The 18,902-nt window shown below is 35.7% G+C and overlaps 1 protein-coding gene across 1 annotated transcript; it reads right to left on the bottom strand.

The window, feature by feature from the left end:
* Nucleotides 1-191: 191 nt before the first annotated feature.
* Nucleotides 192-18,866, bottom strand: flr (fleer). Its single transcript, XM_053514413.1, has 19 exons — nucleotides 18,696-18,866; nucleotides 18,474-18,539; nucleotides 17,267-17,476; nucleotides 15,735-15,791; nucleotides 14,021-14,156; nucleotides 11,428-11,532; nucleotides 9,642-9,770; nucleotides 9,319-9,368; nucleotides 6,740-6,892; nucleotides 6,484-6,549; nucleotides 6,281-6,334; nucleotides 5,269-5,334; nucleotides 4,836-4,912; nucleotides 4,535-4,745; nucleotides 3,070-3,141; nucleotides 2,123-2,226; nucleotides 1,398-1,476; nucleotides 772-901; nucleotides 192-395 (listed from the first exon to the last, which is right to left on the bottom strand). The coding sequence occupies exons 1-19, from the start codon at nucleotides 18,747-18,749 to the stop codon at nucleotides 259-261; spliced, it is 1,956 nt and encodes a 651-aa protein (XP_053370388.1). The 5' UTR covers nucleotides 18,750-18,866; the 3' UTR covers nucleotides 192-258.
* Nucleotides 18,867-18,902: the final 36 nt, after the last annotated feature.

The following is an 18,902-nucleotide window of genomic DNA, read 5'->3' on the forward strand; positions in this document are numbered from 1 at the left end:
TATTTTTTTTATCTAACAGTAAATATTTTTCTTGTGATATTATTATAAAGAGGATGATAATGTTGAGAATTGTAAGAGAAAACATTATTTTTTTTATGCAAAGAAATGATAAATAAATGTAGAATTAGAAGAATATTCCTCTTTTCTTTAGACAAACCATTTTACACAGTGTTTTTTTACAAGATACTAGAAAAAAACCCTCTTCTAAACGCGTGCTGTTATTGAAACCCCGAGCCGGGATGCGTTCAGGAGGAGCCGCTAGTCGTTCCATCCGATGACTTCATAGAACAGAGCCTTCAGCATGCGAGCCTCGTAGGTGACCGTGTTTTTCCCGATGTGCGCATGTTCCTCCTCCAGAGGCTGCTCGATGACGGCCGGGACGTCCTTCCCGTACACTGAGAGGAGAAAGCAAGCGTTATCATTAGCCTTCCTGAACAGAACATCAGGATCATTTCGGAATTCTTCATTCTGCTCGGTCTGACAATGGTTTTATCGACACGCTTGTTTAAATGCATCGTTGTTTCTATAGTAACGACTCACTTGTGCACAAACTAATTTTAAATAATTTGACTGGTAAATAAGAAACTTCAGGATTTTCTGTCTTTGAAAAAATTAATCCACCTAATTGAGGCGGTGAAGTGAACTCTGCTTCTTCAAATCTAAAAACTATTATTCTTATAATTCTTTAATTATTGTCCTACACATAAATATACAGTGGACTGGGTTGGTTTATGTGAACAATCATTTAAAATGTTTTTAATATACACTTACACTCGCAGTGTTCCAGGAACTGGACGCAGTCCTGCACGACGGTGTCCCTCAGCATGATCATGTGCTTGGCCATGTTCTCCAACAAGGACAGGAAGCACCTCTTAATGTAGAACCACGTGTCTGTTCCGAGCTGAAATTTAGGCCACACGGCACGGATTAGCTCCTAAAGTATTACGATCACAGTCTTCATACTGTTGTTAAATTCAAATCTAATCTGTTAAATGAGACACCAGGATAAAGAACTCTACAGTATATTCTAAGCGTTCTTGTGGTCCCCAAAACCTGAGGGGTTCCTTTCAAGAAATAAAGACACTGATCGATTACATGAAACAAGCTCAGCAGTCTTAGCCAGTTATTGTGTAATTTATAAATTAGACAACAGAGATCTTGTGAAAAGAAGTGTCTCTCACTCGCACAGGGACAGAACTACGCTCATGAGTGCGCGTTTATCTCAGCACGGCTCTGAGAACGGAAGGATGGTGTTTGTTCAGCTGCTTGTGGCCGAGTGCTCTTCCGTTTGGCCACAGTAATAATAAATAGAGAGGGCTTATGCGAGCGCTGAACACTGGAGGACGAGGAGGAAATATTTGGAGAAAAAAAAGAGAAAGAGGTTAAATGCGCAGCACCTTCTTGTTGTACGGCTCCAAGCTCTTGATCACGCGAGAAATACCGAAGTCGTAGTTTCCTTTAGCGCAGTAAAGGGTCCTGCAGGGACAAGAGCGTGGGTTCAAATGACATGGAACAACGTGTATTAACATCACATACAAATATGAACCAACTGATGGTTATTCCTCCTGAGTCATCCTTTAAAAGTCAAGACTTGACCTCTAGTGGTGAGGTAGATGCATTACAACAACATTCAAATATTTTTTTTGTTTACTCTCATGTACATAAAGCCCCGCCCCCAGAACATACAGTTAGACATAGCATGAGCATGCATGAACTGTTATGACATCAAACAGTATGGTGAAGTATTTATTAAATGTTTTGCCTTATTTTTGTTAACTAATGTTTATTGTTCTGTATTATGTTGCTTTCTTTAAAGCAAACAAAGATGATGGGCGGAGTCAAAGCACAGAAAGGCATACCGTCTGCCTGTATGTATTTTTATTTTGTTATTATTTAATAATTATATTATTATTTATTATTTTATATATATATATATATATATATATATATATATATATATATATATATATATGTATATATATACTAAAAAAAAAACAAAAAAAAAACAACAAAGCCAGCTAGGCAGACCTACTGTATGTCAATACTGCTGATTTTTACTAGCTATTAAACTTTCACACGTGGCAGCTTTATTCTCTGATATAATACGAACGAGACGTGTTACCCGATCACCAGGTTGACGATGCACAGGTGAAACACCTTCTTGTCAGGGTCGTTGTACGAGATCTGTTCTTCCTCTTTCTCGATTTTCCTCATCAGCTCCTCTGCCTTTTGAGACACAACCGTCAAGAATTATTGCCACCCCTCGAAAATGATTTTTATTAAACAGACAAGAAAAAATTCCGAAGCTGTGGAAGCTGTACAACAGTGATGCAGACTGATCCGTCTGGGTTAGAATTAGAATTTTTGTCATTTCGAGGATTATTATAATCCAATAATGAATATGTCCTATTTTACATAAGAGACCTAAAACAAATGGTGATGCAAATTATAAGTATTGTCTTTATGAACTGAAGATCTGGAACGCACCGAAAAAACAAACAGTAAAAACTGTTATACACTGTAGTATTTAAGTAGCTTTTATTAAATATTTTGCTTAGTTCGACCAGTAATTATTTTTATAGTCCATTCTATTTGTTGGACATTTTAATGATCTTTTGTATTTTAAATTTTCTGTCTCTACTAACATTTTTTACACCCACCATTTTAAAAATTACACAATACTTTACATTATTATTCAAAATTGTAACTTTTCCCCCATTTTCCCTACCATTTGTTGCTTCATATTTATCTGTATTTTTTCTCTAATTTAGTATTTTAGCATGGAATATTACTTATTTTTCTCACTTTTACACTTTACATTAAACTTAATTCCATTTTTATAAATTTACTATATTCTGTATATCTTCTGCTATTATTTATTGCATTTTCACTATAACATTTTTTTTTTTTACCTTTTGTATTATTTCACTGTAAATGACTTTGAGCTGCAATTTTTTTTTTAAATGTGTGAATGGTACATAAATAATAAAAAAAAAATGTTAAAAAAAATGTCTTTCATTATCTTTAGCTCACAACACAGCAGACGCTAATAAAACAAACAGTTCTTACCTCTTCGTTTTGGCTCGTCATGATGTACGACACACACAGGTTAGCCAGAACGATCGCGCTCACATTAAGGATCTGTTAGATTTAAAAAAAAAACAAAAAAACAAAACATGTCTTTTTATTCAGTCAGAGGACGAGGACAGAGAAAACACAATCAAACGCCATCCATAAGGACACGGCAAACTTCCAACACCACACTGAACGTCCCATGCAGTCAGACTTTGACATGCTAGCACGCGCTTTACCGAAGGCTTTCTTTTGCAGGGACACTCCTGAATGTTACACTGTTCCAGCTAGTGAGTGAAAAACACACAAACACAGGTTCAATTCCAATCCTACACCTGGGGACGTCCAATCTCCTGTTAATGCAAATTCTTAAATGTAACTGCTAAGTGTGCAAATAGATCAGGGTGAGTCAAATGAAAACCTTTAAGTGGCAAAATAAATTTGAATTTAATCTATATTTTAATAATTAGAGTTTTATAACCTAGAGAAAATAAATCACTGGAACAATCACACACAATGAAATGGACTTTAATTCGAAGGCCGATGTCATTTAGTGACACCTTTGTGCAAGAAAACCAATGCAAGTTTTTAATGTAAGGTTTTAAATTGACTCAACCTCATGTGCAGGACAGAAAAATGGATTAAATATTAAGAACTTGAGACATTAAAACTTCCCTTTTCTAAACATTTTTTGTTAAAAATATTATAAATTAACTTGTTTATGTTTATGCCGCAGATGACAGAGTTTATATACTGTGTGTATATATATATATATATATATATATATATATATATATATATTTTTTTTTTTTTTTATGTCATTAAAATATATTTTGTGCCTGAAAATATTTTAGAGAATTTTGATTAAAAAATTTTTATGGAAATGAAAAAAAGAGAAAAGTGAAAACCAAAAGTAAACCAGAATTTTGAGAAATAAAAAACAAAAAGGTTAAATTACTTAAATGGGACATTAAATATTTTATGTATTTAAATAAGCTATTGCAGAATTATTATTATTATTATGGAAAAAAAGTAAAATAAAAAGCAAAAATAGAAGAAAAGATGAATGGGACCCTCTACATATTAATTTTAACTTCCTAAAAATTATGTAAAAAAAAGGATTAAAAAAGCTAAATGAAAACAGAAAGCACAAAACTAAACTACAGTTTATAATTATATATATATAATTATATATTATATATTATATAAAATTTATATAAAAATATATTATAATTTTTACAAGGTCATATTTTTCCTTATATTCTGCACCAGAAGAACCTTTTCTTAATGATTTTACATAAAAGTCTTTGTCTCTGTCTCTCTCTCTCTATATATATATATATAATTATTATTATTTTATGTTTATAAGAAGAACACTCAGACAGCCCCTAATAGCCCCCTGAGATGCATCTTCTCAAACAGTCTCATGCACCTCAACTCTTCCTGATCTCGCTGCGCTTACATTATCGTAGTGTTTCTTTACGATGGGCTCGTAGAATCCGATCGCCTCTTTGTATTTGTTCTCCTGCATGAAGAGCACGTGTGCGACGTTCAGCTTCCACGTGTCGTGTTCGTTGCAGAACTCCACTGACTTGCGGAAAATCTTCTCCACCATGTTGTAGTTCTCGCGGTTCCAGTAAATCTTCGTCTGCGCCATCAGCACAGGGACGTACCTGCCAAAACAAAAAACTCATCAGCTCAGGGTCCCATCCACTGTAGCTAGGTTTTAGTATCAAGTAGCAATGTAAAGTCTAAACACGTACTCCTCGAGAAGCTGATCGTAATCTTCCACTGCTTTTTTTAGACCTTCGTCGTCCCGTGAACGCCGTGACTCCTGAACCTTCAACCACAAAATGGCTTTTTATAAGTTATTATACAAGTCATTTTTTTGTTTAATTAATATTATTATTAATATAAGACAGAAAACAATGGAGAAACAACTATTGTAAAGTTTAATGTAACTACAGAAAAAATATATAAATGTCTACAATTGCTTTACAATTTGGTATAAGAGGGTTTAAAAAAAAAAAAAAACACACTGTGACTGTTTGGAACTTAATCAAATTTGTGGCGTTCACATGCGGTGTTCATGTCATTTATTATTTTCCAGTTACAGCACACCTCCAAGAGTTTTATTTTATACAAATAGCAAACTTATATCATATCATCATATAAGTGAAAAAAAAAAAAAGTTACCAGATTGGTGACCTTCCGTAACCGCTCCGTCAGTTTTCCTGCCATATCGTCTAGCTTCCGAAACGCCTGGAGAAGACGTAGAAGAAGGTACACAAAGCTCCAGGTTTGATAAAACAAGCTAAACACGTTTTATTTAATAACAGAACATTTCTTGATGATGACTTAAAAGAACATGAACAAGCAAAGGTTCATAAGTACTGTAACACAGAACCCAGGCTTGAACCCAGGCTACTATTATCATGATGTTATATTTAGGGGTCCAAGAAACTAATCCAAAGTCTAAATTTTAAAAATTTTAGTAACTATTAATTATTAATTTTAGAAATTAAAATCATCCAATTAATGCACAACAGCCAGCAGGTTTCTGTTTTAAATATTACATTGCATTCTTGTTATGTAACCCTACACCATGCAGAACTGCAGTGAAACTACAGATATTTGCTGTAGGATGCAGTAAACATAAAACATATTCGCTAAGCAAAGTACAGATATGTTAAAAAAAAGTACAGTAACTAACTAAACTGTGCTTAGTCACCTTTCACTGCTGCAAAGCACTAGAAACAACTCAGTCCTATTTTTTTCTACAAGAGTAGAGTTAAGAAAGAAATTCATGAAAAAAATCTATATTCAGGGGATCTCTGATATATACTTTTTCGGAACCGAAAAAGAAATATTTTAGGAAAGTAAAGACATACAAGAGATAGATTAACAAAGTCCATTCTCATGCAGGTCAAAATTCCCCCTATTATTAAAATTCTGCCAATGATATTGGTATGTTCCCTTTAAATAGATATGACCACTGTGCCCACTGTCCTTCTGGTGTGTCCGGGTGCCGATGGTGCATGGTGCTTGGGCCCCCTCATCATTGCTTGAAACTATATTTATTATTATTACTTACATTTATTTGAATTATTGAAAATATTTCATCCACTAAGAACATGTCTTAAGCCTGTATTCAGGATATTTCAGTGTGTTGTTTGACTTCAGCTATAGTGATGAGGATGGGTGTTACCTCCTCGGGAGCGGTTTGACTCGTCAACATGGCGTCCAGAAACTCGTACAGGTACTGAACACAAGAAAAAAACAAACGCAGCACACTCACAATTAGTCGTTAAATATGACGTATGAATTCTGCATTATTAGCACCGACTAATATTTACAGTATTCAGGATCTCCCCTTGCCCAGTTCACAGAGCTACAAAACCGTTTTCTTACTGGAGACAGGAACTTGTAGGTGAGGTGTGCGTTTTCAGCCATCACATCAGCAGCCATGTCGAAGTACTGCGAGGAAAAAAAAAAAACACCAAGACATTGAAACCCAGCACATGCTCGTACTCACAGCAGAGAGATATTACAGCTCTGTGTGGGGTTTCTTCATGCTCTTACACAACCATGCATAATTCATCTCATGGAGAAAGCAATAAACAACTGGTGTGAATTATTAAAGCGAAAATCTTCGAAGGGGTCGCACCTCATATTTGCAGTAGAGCAGGAGCAGATTGCCGAAGGTGGAGGGAGGGAAAGGGCTCTGCTGCAGGAGGAACGCCAGCTTCTCGAAGCCTTCTGTCGGCTTGGTGTCCATGTTCATGAGGGCCTGGTTGTGAAGTGTGACGGGGTCGAGCTCCTGCGATCGCAAAAACAATGCGGTAATTCTAACGTAAAGGATACAAATGATTAGTTGATGACGTTACTAAGGTCTTAATCTGATATCACTTTTTAAACAATCTCCTATAAAAATATAATGAGAAATGTTCCCTGGAGAACATCACAGCAGCGGTGTGTAATGTTGAACTGAATTTAATGATCATAACCACTCACACAGAAACTACAAATAAAAAAAAAGAAGCAAAGCTGATAGCTCTAATCCAGCTGTGGACAAGGTAAAAATGTTCAATGGTTTTTTTAAAGGATTATTATTTTTTTTTTTTAAATTACAGGGCCAAATTCTTAAATAATTCTTCATACGAATATTTTAACACTTAATAGTTTAATATTTTAACACGAAGAAAATATTTCTGAAAATAAATTTCTGATAAACTCGTAGTTATAAACTGTATATTTTATGTATAATATGTTTCATATTTTTTAAACCCGTTTTTATTTGAACCAAACATGGGATATATTTATTTTAAAAATTTCTATAAACAATATTCCTCAAATCAAGCAAAGTAGGTCTTGTTCGTCAAATGTATTTTTCAGCAAAGTTTTTTTTTACATGTTAATATATAAAATTTATGCATATATAGTTTAATAGAGATTAAAAAAAATAGATTCAGTTATTTATCACAATTTTTTTGTGTGGGGATTCATTCCTCGCTATAGATTGTTTTAATTATTATTTTTGCATTTGAGATGAGAAAACAATGCATTTACTCTATAATCCTACACATTTACAGGCAGCACAGTATGCTGTGTGGTATGAGCAAATTATTTACCAAGTTTGTTTATAACTGTGACAAAATCTAAAAAAAAATAAATAAATACTGAATTATTAATCACAAAAATTGTGATATTTATGGAATCACAATACAAATCGAATCAGTGTCTAGGTATTGTGAAAATATTGTATCGGAACATCCCTATAATTTAATACACTGTTTTTATACTGTATGTAACAAATTTCCTAAAACAAATGCAGGCTGATTTTTTTAATTAATTTTTTGCATGAAACATAATGGGATTTATTCATTAATTAATTTATTTTTAATTCTTAAAACATTTGTTTTGTATAGTACAGGGGTCGGTAAACCGCGGCACCGGAGTCGCATCTTTAATCCCTAAATGTAATTTTAAATTTGAAAATTATGGTGATCTTGTAACATTACTGCATTTTTGATTTGCTGTAGGTGGACAATTTAAGCTTGGCTTTTTATTTTAGAAATACAAGGAGAATTCAAATAGACATTCTCAGTATTGTATTTGAAATTAACCTTCAACCCAGCGTCTACATTTGAACATATATATATTTCAAAATGTTTTGTTGCATGCAGAACTAGAATTTCGTTTTCTCTAAATGCAACACACTAGTTTTTTTTATATACATAGCATAAAGGTAAAAAAGATATATGCAGTGTTATCTTTATTTTACATGTCAAAATGGTTTTGTGGGTCCTTGTGCTTTCTTATCTGTGGGAATCAGGTCCAAATGGTCCTATATTTGAGTGTCACGAAAGCTAAATTCAGCATTTTCAAAGATAAATATAAATATTAAACATGCTGCTCTGTAAGAATCTTCATGAAAAATCCCAGAGAGAAACCTTAGTTGTGTCTGTAATAAACACATCCAACTCTATCGCTGGTTGTCACTAGAGGGAAGCAAACAGTGAAACACTTCAATTTCCAATCCACTCAGCTCTTCTGCACAGACGCATCTCTATAATAAACCTTCAAAATATTCACTGTAAACAGATAAACACTTTGTGCTCATGTTTCAATCTGGTGATTTTCTTGGGTCTAACTCGGCTAGACACGTCTCAGAACCCCCTCGAGTCTGAACCACGTCTCCTGCAGGGCTGGAACGAGCGGGGGCCGGGGTTTGGGTTTATTGTTTCTCCCCAGGTGCCAGAAAAGAAGCATGTCCCTGCAGCGTTTCATCGTTTTTTTTACAGGCCAGTGCGTGCGCGCATGCGTGTGTGTGTGTGTTAATGCGTGTGTGTTTGTTATCCACAACCAATGAGCCTTAAACTCCCATCAGTGTCACAAAGGATCATCATTCCACAGCAATCAGGATGTAAAACCTTCAACTCGAACCATTGACTTGAAAAAGAAAAAGGTTCAGTGATGAACTCAGAAAAAAGGTCGCTTACATGAGCAAGCATGCCTGCTTGGGGGAAAAAAAAAGAGAGAGAAAAAGAAATCTCTGCTGACAGGCATGTGGCATCTGACAGCTTCTGCTTGCAAAGACAAGTTCAACATGCAAAGTTATTCGAGGCCGTCATGGAGACAGAGGTCAAAAAACACCACACGCCTACACACACACACAAGCACGCACACATACACATGCTACAGAGTGTGTGGTGGGGGGAGGGGGGGGGAACAAATGACAAGTACCTCTTCTGATCTGGGTGGCATATCAGTCAGCGCTTCCTGAGCATCATCATCTGCAGAGGGCAAGAACAGGACAAAGCTAGTGGTACAGATTCCTTTCTTTTATTCACAAGCTGCATATTTTCTAACGGAGAAGTAAAGCCCAGGCCTGCACCCGAGGTCGTTTAGATTCGTTAAGCAACAAGTTGATAATTGATCACCAAATCTGCTGTTACATAAGGCTACACTTCATACCCTTATGAAACTTCGTTCCACCTGACCAATCAGAATTAAGAATGCAAGAACTGAGCTGTCTTTGTTTTTTGTTCTCTGCCATTTGTACTTACACTTCTTTAGCTGATATTCGATGGCTGCTTTCAGGTTAAAAGCTTCGATCAAGGCCGTTTCATGCAGCACCAGTGTGTTTCCCACGCTTTTTACTTCAATCCCTTCGGTCGTCATGCCGACGCCGAGTTCTGAGCATAAAAAAAAAAAAAAAGAACAGTATAAACCTTACAGTACACAATTTTCTTTCAGTGTGCTCCTTATAACGAGCCAGGTTCTGCTTATTATAAAAAAAGTAATAAAGTCAGTTAAAGGTGACACAAAAGCCTTGTTTTACACTGTTAATATCATCCTGACATCTTCAGACACACTCCCACGTCACTGCTCAATGTGGAAATTATTGATATCCTTCAGCAGTTAGGCTCTTTAACAAATACTTTATATAGTTCCTGCTACAAGGTTTCTACCAATCCCCACTGCAATCTTCTCACTACTTTTAAGCTTCCTTTTAAAACTGAAATGTAAATTCTATCAAATCTTTAACGTGTCAGCTCTATCCCATACCAACTCTGGTAAAATCCAGTGTCCCCTTCTTCTCCTTACTTATAACTTGCATTATACACTCATTTCTTAGCTCCAGCCTTTTTCTGTCATCTTATAAAATAGCTGCAATATTTCGGATCCTTAAGATATAGGACATGGACTATAATCCAGAGTCCTGGACAAAGCAGTTTCTACACATGCTCATGCTGGCGTTTTGGAGACATTTCAGTCTGTATTTTGAAACATTTCAGGCTCCTCAAGGCTCCGTCATAGGCCCTCTTTTGTTTATAATCTATCTTCTGCTTCTTGGTAACATTTTTAGGAAATTCAGTAATCGTTTTTACTGTTATGACCATGCTTTTTTACTCTCGTACTGTATGTTCACTGTCTTCATAAAGAAAACATGTTTTTTCTGCACAGATGTTCTCGTTATAGATTTAAAATCTACTCTTTCCTCTTTTAAAACAGTTTGCCTTGATGGGTCCACAGTTTCTCCATCTTCACAGGTTAAAAACTTGAGAGCCAACTTTAAATTTTATTTTTACACAGTCATACACAGTATCCTATGCAATAAAAGTATTGCTGAGGTCAGCTGCCACTACGACTGCCCCAACCTCTTTTTCTTTGTTTTTGTCTTTAAAACTAACTTTCAGTAATTTTAAACCGGTAAATTCCTTACAACTGAGTACAGTACACACGATTAAGATACTTTAATTTCTACTGGTATACTAGGTAGCCAGTACTCTCTGCCTGTTCCTGACGGCTTAGACAGTATCCTGACTTTTGAATCCTATGTTAACAGTGTCTCTAAGTCATGTTACTTTGTTGCCACCCATCCCTTACCCCGGAAACTGGTGCCAATCTCATCCATGCATTGCCTCACCTCACACATTGCTTGTTGTAATTCACATTTACTGGGACTACAACACAAGCTCCTCCATAAACCCCAACTGATTCAGAATTTTGATGACTGGATTCCCTGCACGTATCACGTCACACACCACCACTGGCTCGTTCCAAAATAAATAAATAAATAATCGAATTATTTGTCTCCAACTTTATTATTGGTCATACAGGCACCAATTATGGAAATCAAAACATCCCCACAATCTGGAACTGAAATCGCGTTTTTCTTCGCCGGTAATTTGACCTGAATATCATCTCAAAAATAAAAATCTACACCAAGCTCGTTTTTGGAAAAATTATTTCATTCGAGATGCAGAGCCAAGACCAGAGCTTCATGTTGGAACAGAAAATAAAGGTTACACCCATGTAGAAGAAGAGCGGTGGTGAGCGAATATAAACCTGGGTGCTCCCTTATCCCACGCTCGATGATCTCCCGGATGTACTTGAGGGCTGCGGCGTACTGCTTGAGGCTGTAGTGACACAGAGCGATGTTGTAGGCCAAATCTGAAATGGGAAAAACACACGTGAGCCAGTGAAGGATGCAGAACCCCTCCTACCACAACCACATCCATAAAAATACTAAACGACTACCCTGAGGACCGCCGGCTCGTCCAGCCAGTATAAACACACCATTTCATAAACGTATCACTTTTTCCTGTTCGTATGGAAATATATACTCAGCAAAAAAAGAAACGTCCTCTGACTTTCAACTGTTTTTACTTTCAGTAAACTTAATGTGTAAATATTTGTATGAACATTAAAAGAGTCAACACCATAAGACATAAACTAAAAATGTTTTACAATGTGTCCCTGAATGAAGGGAGGCTCAAAATCAAAAGTACCAGTCAGTATCTGGTGTGGCCACCAGCTGCTTGAAGTACTGCAGTGCATCTCCTCCTCATGGACTGCCTATTGCGGACAGTCTGAGCACTGATGGAGGGATTGTGTGTTCCTGGTGTGACTCGGGCAGTTGTTGTGGCCATCCTGTACCTGTCACGCAGGTGTGATATTCGGATGTACCGATCCCGTGCAGGTGTTGTTACACGTGGTCTTCCACTGCGAGAATGATCAGATGTCCTTTCTGTCACCCTGTAGCGCCATCTTAGGCGTCTCACGGTGCGGACATGGCGATTTATCGCCCTAGCCACATCAGCAGTCCTCATGCCTCCCTGCAGCATGCCTAATGCACGTTCACGCAGATGAGCAGGGACCCTGGGCATCTTTCTTTTGGTGTTTTTCACAGTCGGTAGACAAGTGTTTTTAGTTTTCTGCGTTTTTAGAACGCTGTAAGCTGTTAAGGCCTTAACGACCATTCCACAGGTGCATGTTAATTAATTGATTATGGTTAATTGAACATGCATGGAAAACATTGTTTAAACCATTTACAATGAAAATCTGTAAAGTTATTTGGATTTTTACGACATTATTGTTGAAATCCACAGTCCTGAAAAAGGGACGTTTCTTTTTTTCCTGAGTATATATAAAACTGGATTCCCTCATGGAGAAAATATGTCTAAACATACTATTAAATACCACTGTTTAGTGTCACTTACAGCTTAAATTATACAGTACATTTGAGTGCAAAAGTTTAGAAAGAAAAGATGAAGACAGATCTTACATTTACAAGACATTGTGTTACATTTCACTTCCACATGATTACTATATGAATAGTTTAAATTTAATTATTGCCTAATATAGGTGCATTTTATTATTGTTATTATTATTATTATTATTTTATATATAGCCTGTTATACCAAAGCTCTGTTGAGTTCTAGATTCTGATTGGTCAGAAAGTAAGTCTGGCTGTAAATCCCTGGCTAATATTAATCTGTTTGTTCTAACATGTTACGTTTCCATAGTAACGCAAGAAACAACAGACAGGAAAGGCAAATGAAACACTTGTGCAGTCTTTGATTTGGTCTGTTTAACATTATGTATTTAACATTAATGCAAGGAGTCTATAGTGTAACTGTAAAGAGATAAAAAGTCCAATGTGGCATTCATTAAAATATAAAACTTTTATTATTGACACATGACTTTGTAGTGTTGTGGAAGAAATCAAGAAAAAAATTAGGCTGTTCTGTTATTGCAAATAATTAGATCTGATCTGGGACCAGTTAAATTTTATTTTTCATTGGCATTGTTAGACTTTTTTTGCATAACTATGTTTTAATATATATAGGGGTCAGGTTTGTGCAAAGATTTTCAGCACAACCTAGGCAACATAATGAAGTGAACTAATATTTTTTATAGGTTTGTATACATTTATAGAAAAATGACTAAGCCAACAATAAAAAAGCAAAGAAATACCACAGATACACATGATCACTCATTTAAAAAAATGATACGAGTTCAACATTTTTGTCACGTCATTTTAAAAGTAATGACAACTTAAGTTTTAACTGAGACGTCTGAAAACCCAAATGCACCAAACGTTTGATCTGAAGCCCCCCCCCATCAACACAACAGGAGGACTTTTGTATAAGCAGGTTTTTTTTTGTGGTTTTTGCTGGCAGGGATTTGTGTCATTTGAGTTTTAAGGGTTGAAGCTGTTACTTTAACTTTTCCAATGCTTTACAAGACAGGAACGACTGCGTTTAGCTGCAATAACACAGGACTTACTCGATTCATAGATATTCATCAGTGTTAAACATGATTATAAATGGACAAAGTCTAGCATTTCTTTCTTTAATCTTATAGCTGTAGTATCAGAAACATAAAAACTATTCAGAAGTTTAGGGGAAAGAATGATCAATCAACTTTCTGCTGGTAGCAGGAACTCTTCGTCACTGCTTCAGCACCCCACTTTTCTGTAGAAAACTGTCCTACAACATCATAGCACAGAGTGATATACACACAATACTGTATATCTTTACTATGTAAGTTTGTTCAGCCTAGCAAATAAAAGTGATGGTGGTGTTAGAAAGAGAGAGAGAGAGAGAGAGAGAGAGAGAGAGAGAGAGAAAGAGAGAGAGAGCCCTGCTTTATTCACCTGGCTGGTATCCCAGCACTTGCATGGCGCCTGTAAACTTGGAGCAGGCCTTCTCATGTTCTCCGAGCTTATACAGCAGGCAGCCTTGATCCACTTCGGTATCGGGGTCGTCCGCAGGCAACTGCTCCACCAGAGCCTGAAACCATTTTTATTTTTGCCAAAAATCAGCCACTTCCAGCCACAAGCACTGGTTAGTAAGCAGTAAGAGCTGAGACAACATTAACGTATGATAACATCTTACGGTGAAATGGAAAATACAGGCATCTGAAAAATGTAATTCTTTTTTTTTTGTGTAAAAACTTTAAAATTAGGTCTCAATATTAGGCAAGTACACCATCAAACGAATAACATGCAGCTTGACACAGATTTAGTTTTATTCATCTGTATTTGCTTAGTGCAACTTTCAACATCTATGTAAAAGATATAACACTAACGTCTGGAAAAAAACTACAAAGTTACAAAACAGAGTCACTGATTTGGAAAATAGCTTGTAAGTCAATCACTGTAAGTGAAGCTAATCAACTTCTCAATGGGTTAAATCTTTCACTTGGACGTTAAAAGTTGCACTGATTAAATACAGCTAAAAAAAAAAAAATTATTATCTTATAGGAAGCTGATTCTTTTCTATACTCTGGACTTTGACTGGGCCATTGCAAAAAACTTAACACTTTTATTTTTCAGCCATTCTGATGTTGATTTACTGGTGAGCTTCAGATCATTGTCCTGTGGCATGACCCAATTTCGCACAAGCTTTAGCTGTCAGACGGATGGCCTCACATCTAGCTCTAGAACAGTCTGGTCCCCACGTCCTGTTGCTGAAAAAAAAAAACAAGCCCAAATCATCACCCCTCCACTGCTGTGCTTGACAGTGGGTATGAGGTGTTTCTGCTGAAATGCTGTTTAGTTTTTGCAAACCTGGTGCTGAGCATTAAGGCCAAATAACTCCACTCCACATTAAGGCCAAATAACTCCACAAAATGCATGGTTTGTTCAGATGCAGCTTTGTGAACCTCAGTCGTGCTTCCATGTTCATTTTAGACAGAGGAGGCTTTCTCCTGGAATTCCTTCCAGACAAACTGTATTTGTTCAGTCTTCTTCTAATTGTGCTGTCTCATGGACTTTAATATTCAACATGCTCAGTGAGGCCTGTAGGGTCTGAGATGTAGCTCCTGTAGGGAGGTCCACTCCTAGGAAGATCAGCAACTGTCTTGAATGCTCTTCACTTGTGAAGAATTTTTCTCATTGTAATGCAATAAACTCCTAATTCTTTAGAAATTGTTTTATAACCTTTTCTAGATTAAAGTGCAGCAACAATTGTTGCTCTAAGACCATTAAAAAAAATATCTTTCCCGCTTGGCGTTGTGTTAACATACACTTTAATCCTCCTGACCAGCAAACATGGCTTCATTTTTGTTAAATAACTATCTATATATCTATATAATAACTATAAATAACATGGTGCAGTGAAAAAAGCTCTATGTTGTCGTTCGTCTGAGGTAGTATTTGCCGAGACCCGCTATGATCAGATGATTTTTATGATGCTTTTACACAAACACTAGCTATAACACTAAACCTTCTTACAGATGAAACATTGGGAAAAATCAAACATTGCACTGTTCTTTAAAATCTATTTTGTAAAAGAAGGAATAAAACAAATTTTGACAGACCATATTGTTGTTATATTGAATTTGTTCCCTTAAAACCATGACCTCACCATCGCTGCTGGAAAGTCTTCTTCTCCGTACTTTATAGCAGCTTGAAGTTTAATCATCTGCAGGTAAACAAGAGCAGATTGTGGCAAGTAAACGAGCGCTGTTTGAAAAAGTTCATGTTCTGGCTGTCATACCTGTACAGTACTGTGCAAAAGTCTTAGGCACCATATTATATGCTGTACCAATTTTGTTATATATGTTTATGATGTCTGCATAATCATATACAAAATCATTCAGTATTTCCTTATATAACTTAAAATGTAATAAATAAATAACATTACAGGAGAATATATGCATGGAAAGGTAGAAAAGAGAAAAATAGAAAGGAGCGAGTGTGAAGTTACCAGAATAACTCATATTCTCCAGCAAGCTCAGTAAAACCGCTGTTTTCTTATAAAACTTCACAAATCTGTCTAAAACTCCTAATTTTAAACAATGAGTTTTCACTTCAAATAGTGACTGTTTATTTTATTACTCTTTATAGAAGTTTCTTTTATTCAGAAACGTTTTCAAAACCATATTGTGCCATATTTCTGTATGTGCCCAAGACTTTTGCACCGGACTATAAGTAAAACAGTTGTTAGGTTTTACTGAGCTTGCTGGAGAATTTGAGTTCTCCTGGTAACTTTGTCAAACTCGCTCCTTCCTGTTTTTATGCAAATCCCAGGAGCGTACATTAGGTTTTTTGTTTCCATCTGAAAACTGGTCTGTCTTCTACTATATTTTTTTTCTTTACAGCCATGCATATATTCTCCTGTAATGTTATTTATTAATTTTTAAGTTATATATGAAAATACTGAATGATTTTGTACATAATTATGCAGACACAATAAACATATATAACAAAATGGGTACAGCATATAATATAGTGCCTTAGACTTTTGCACAGTACTGTATATAGACTGAATATTGAAATATCACATACTGGATGTACATAAAAAATTACAACATTTATATATATGATCATTACGAGATAGCAAACTAACGAACCTGAAATTGTGCTTTTGTGCTGTAATGTGTTACTATTTATAAAGCATTATGTTAACTATTCATAAAAATATAATACACACTGATATAAATGTTTTCTAATGCAAGTAATTATCAGAACATGAAAAATAGCTTATGAATATATTTTAACAGGTTATTTAATTGTTCATAGTTCATGATATACATGTATAAAATAACACTGAGTTCTAAATATGGTGGAGTAATTTTGGGTTAGGGGTCTGTCAGAGTCCTGATGTTTGTCTTCAGAAGGTCAGAAACATAAAAATAAAACCTAAAAGCACAAATGAAAGTTATATTTTGTATTGAATCATGTTTACAGATGTGCGTCTAATCTCTTTAACCATCAGGGACAGTTTTGGAAGAGAAAAATGGTCATTAGCTTCCACAATTACATAACTAAAATGTATTTTCTTAAAAAAAAAAAAAAAAAAAAACACACACACACACACACACACACACACACTAAATCTACAAAACGTGCTTTGAGAGGCATTTTTTTTTCCTGCATTAGGGTAGATCATATCACCTTGATGTGACTCGTAGGACTGTCCAGAAGAAACGTGGCTTTCATTGCGTCCTGGAAAGCACACGCTCCGTACAGGGACTGGGCGTAGTATAGTTTGTAGTCTTCCACTTCTGGGTGCAGCTGAATGAGCTGCTCATAACAATCGGCTGCATTGGTGAAATCCTGCACATGGTAATAGCAGTAACCCAGGAGAGACAGGGCAGCTCGAGACTGGGGGGAAAAAAACATGATAGAAGAACAGTCAGAGAATTAACAGAACAGTCATAGAACCGTTAAAGCAGTGAGAATAAAGTCATAGACCATTCACAACATGCATGTATGGAACAGTCAATGAACAGTCACAACATGTAGAGAGATCATATCTGAAGCCATTGCACATGTCACTTTATAGAATACATGTTTACCTGCCATTGCACATGACACTTTGCCACTCTGACACTTTAAGACATTTTAATGCCACTTTAAAACATTTAAAAAAAAATTATATATATATTTCCCCCCCATATTCCTATATTCTATTTTTGTAATATTTTTACATGCCCTTATTTGTACAGTTGTTAATTTTACTAGTTACATTTATTTTCCTTTGTATTTTATTTCTTTTATTAATATTTATTCCTTATATATATTTTTTTATTTTCTTTTTAAGGTCACCGGCGGTCGTTTAACCATTTCACTGCATATCGTACTGTGTATGACTGTGTATGTGACAAATAAAATTTGAATTTGAAAACGGTCAAAGCATGTAGAGAACAGTCAGAGAACAGTCACAACATGTATGGAACAGTCAAAGCATGTAGAGAACAGTCAGAGAACAGTCACAACATGTATGGAACAGTCAACAAACAGACAATACAGTCACAACATACAGGGAACTGTCAAGGAACAGTCACAGCATGTAGAGAACAGTCACAGAACAGTCATAGCATGTATGGAATAGCCAAAGAACAGTTATATGAATATATATTATTACAATTTTATTTGTAGGTTAAAAAAAGGAGCTCAAATTTAATTGTAAAGTTGGTTTTTGTAAAAACCAAAATGGTGTGAACTTTTTTGTGCCTGTGTGCATCCGGGTGGAACTTAGAAAATCAGTGCATAACATAATATAAAAGGTCTCAAAAATGTATTTCAATTTTTTTTTAAATAAGTTCAACATTAAATATTGTAACACTGAAACTCTGAGAAATGATGACATGTGACTTACTTTCATGTGCTTCTGAAGTTCATTGCTCAGGATGTGTATAGCGTCTCCATAGCGCCCATCTTTAATCTAAAATAATAACAATAACAGTAATAAAAATGAATAATACACATGCTTTACATTTTTTCACATTTCTAATATTAGATATAAAACAGAGAAAAACAACAAAATACCGCTTAACGCGCGCGAGGCTGCTAAGCTAACAGCAGGTTAGCATGAACTCACCAGTTTATAAACAGTAGCGGTGAATTCTCCATCTTTAATCGCATTCAGCGCCATGACTCAACACTTTATTCATTTATTATTTACAGACATAATAATAAACACAACTGAAGCTCGCACGCACGAGCGACTCAAACGCTCAGCATTTCCACAGTCTGTATCAACAGCGGCACGCGTTACTTAGCAACAGTACCGGAACCGGAAATGGCT

The sequence above is a fragment of the Clarias gariepinus genome, chromosome 16 (assembly GCF_024256425.1).
Source record: "Clarias gariepinus isolate MV-2021 ecotype Netherlands chromosome 16, CGAR_prim_01v2, whole genome shotgun sequence".
Classification (NCBI taxonomy): domain Eukaryota; kingdom Metazoa; phylum Chordata; class Actinopteri; order Siluriformes; family Clariidae; genus Clarias; species Clarias gariepinus.

Excerpts from the sequence above, each read along its gene's own strand:
- flr (XM_053514413.1), bottom strand. The coding sequence starts at position 18,749 with ATGGCGCTGAATGCGATTAAAGATGGAGAATTCACCGCTACTGTTTAT. Across the intron at positions 9,369-9,641 it reads CGAATATCAGCTAAAGAAGT|ATGATGATGCTCAGGAAGCG; the intron begins GTAAGTACAAAT and ends TGCCCTCTGCAG. Across the intron at positions 3,142-4,534 it reads TAAAGAAACACTACGATAAT|ATCCTTAATGTGAGCGCGAT; the intron begins GTAAGCGCAGCG and ends TAAATCTAACAG.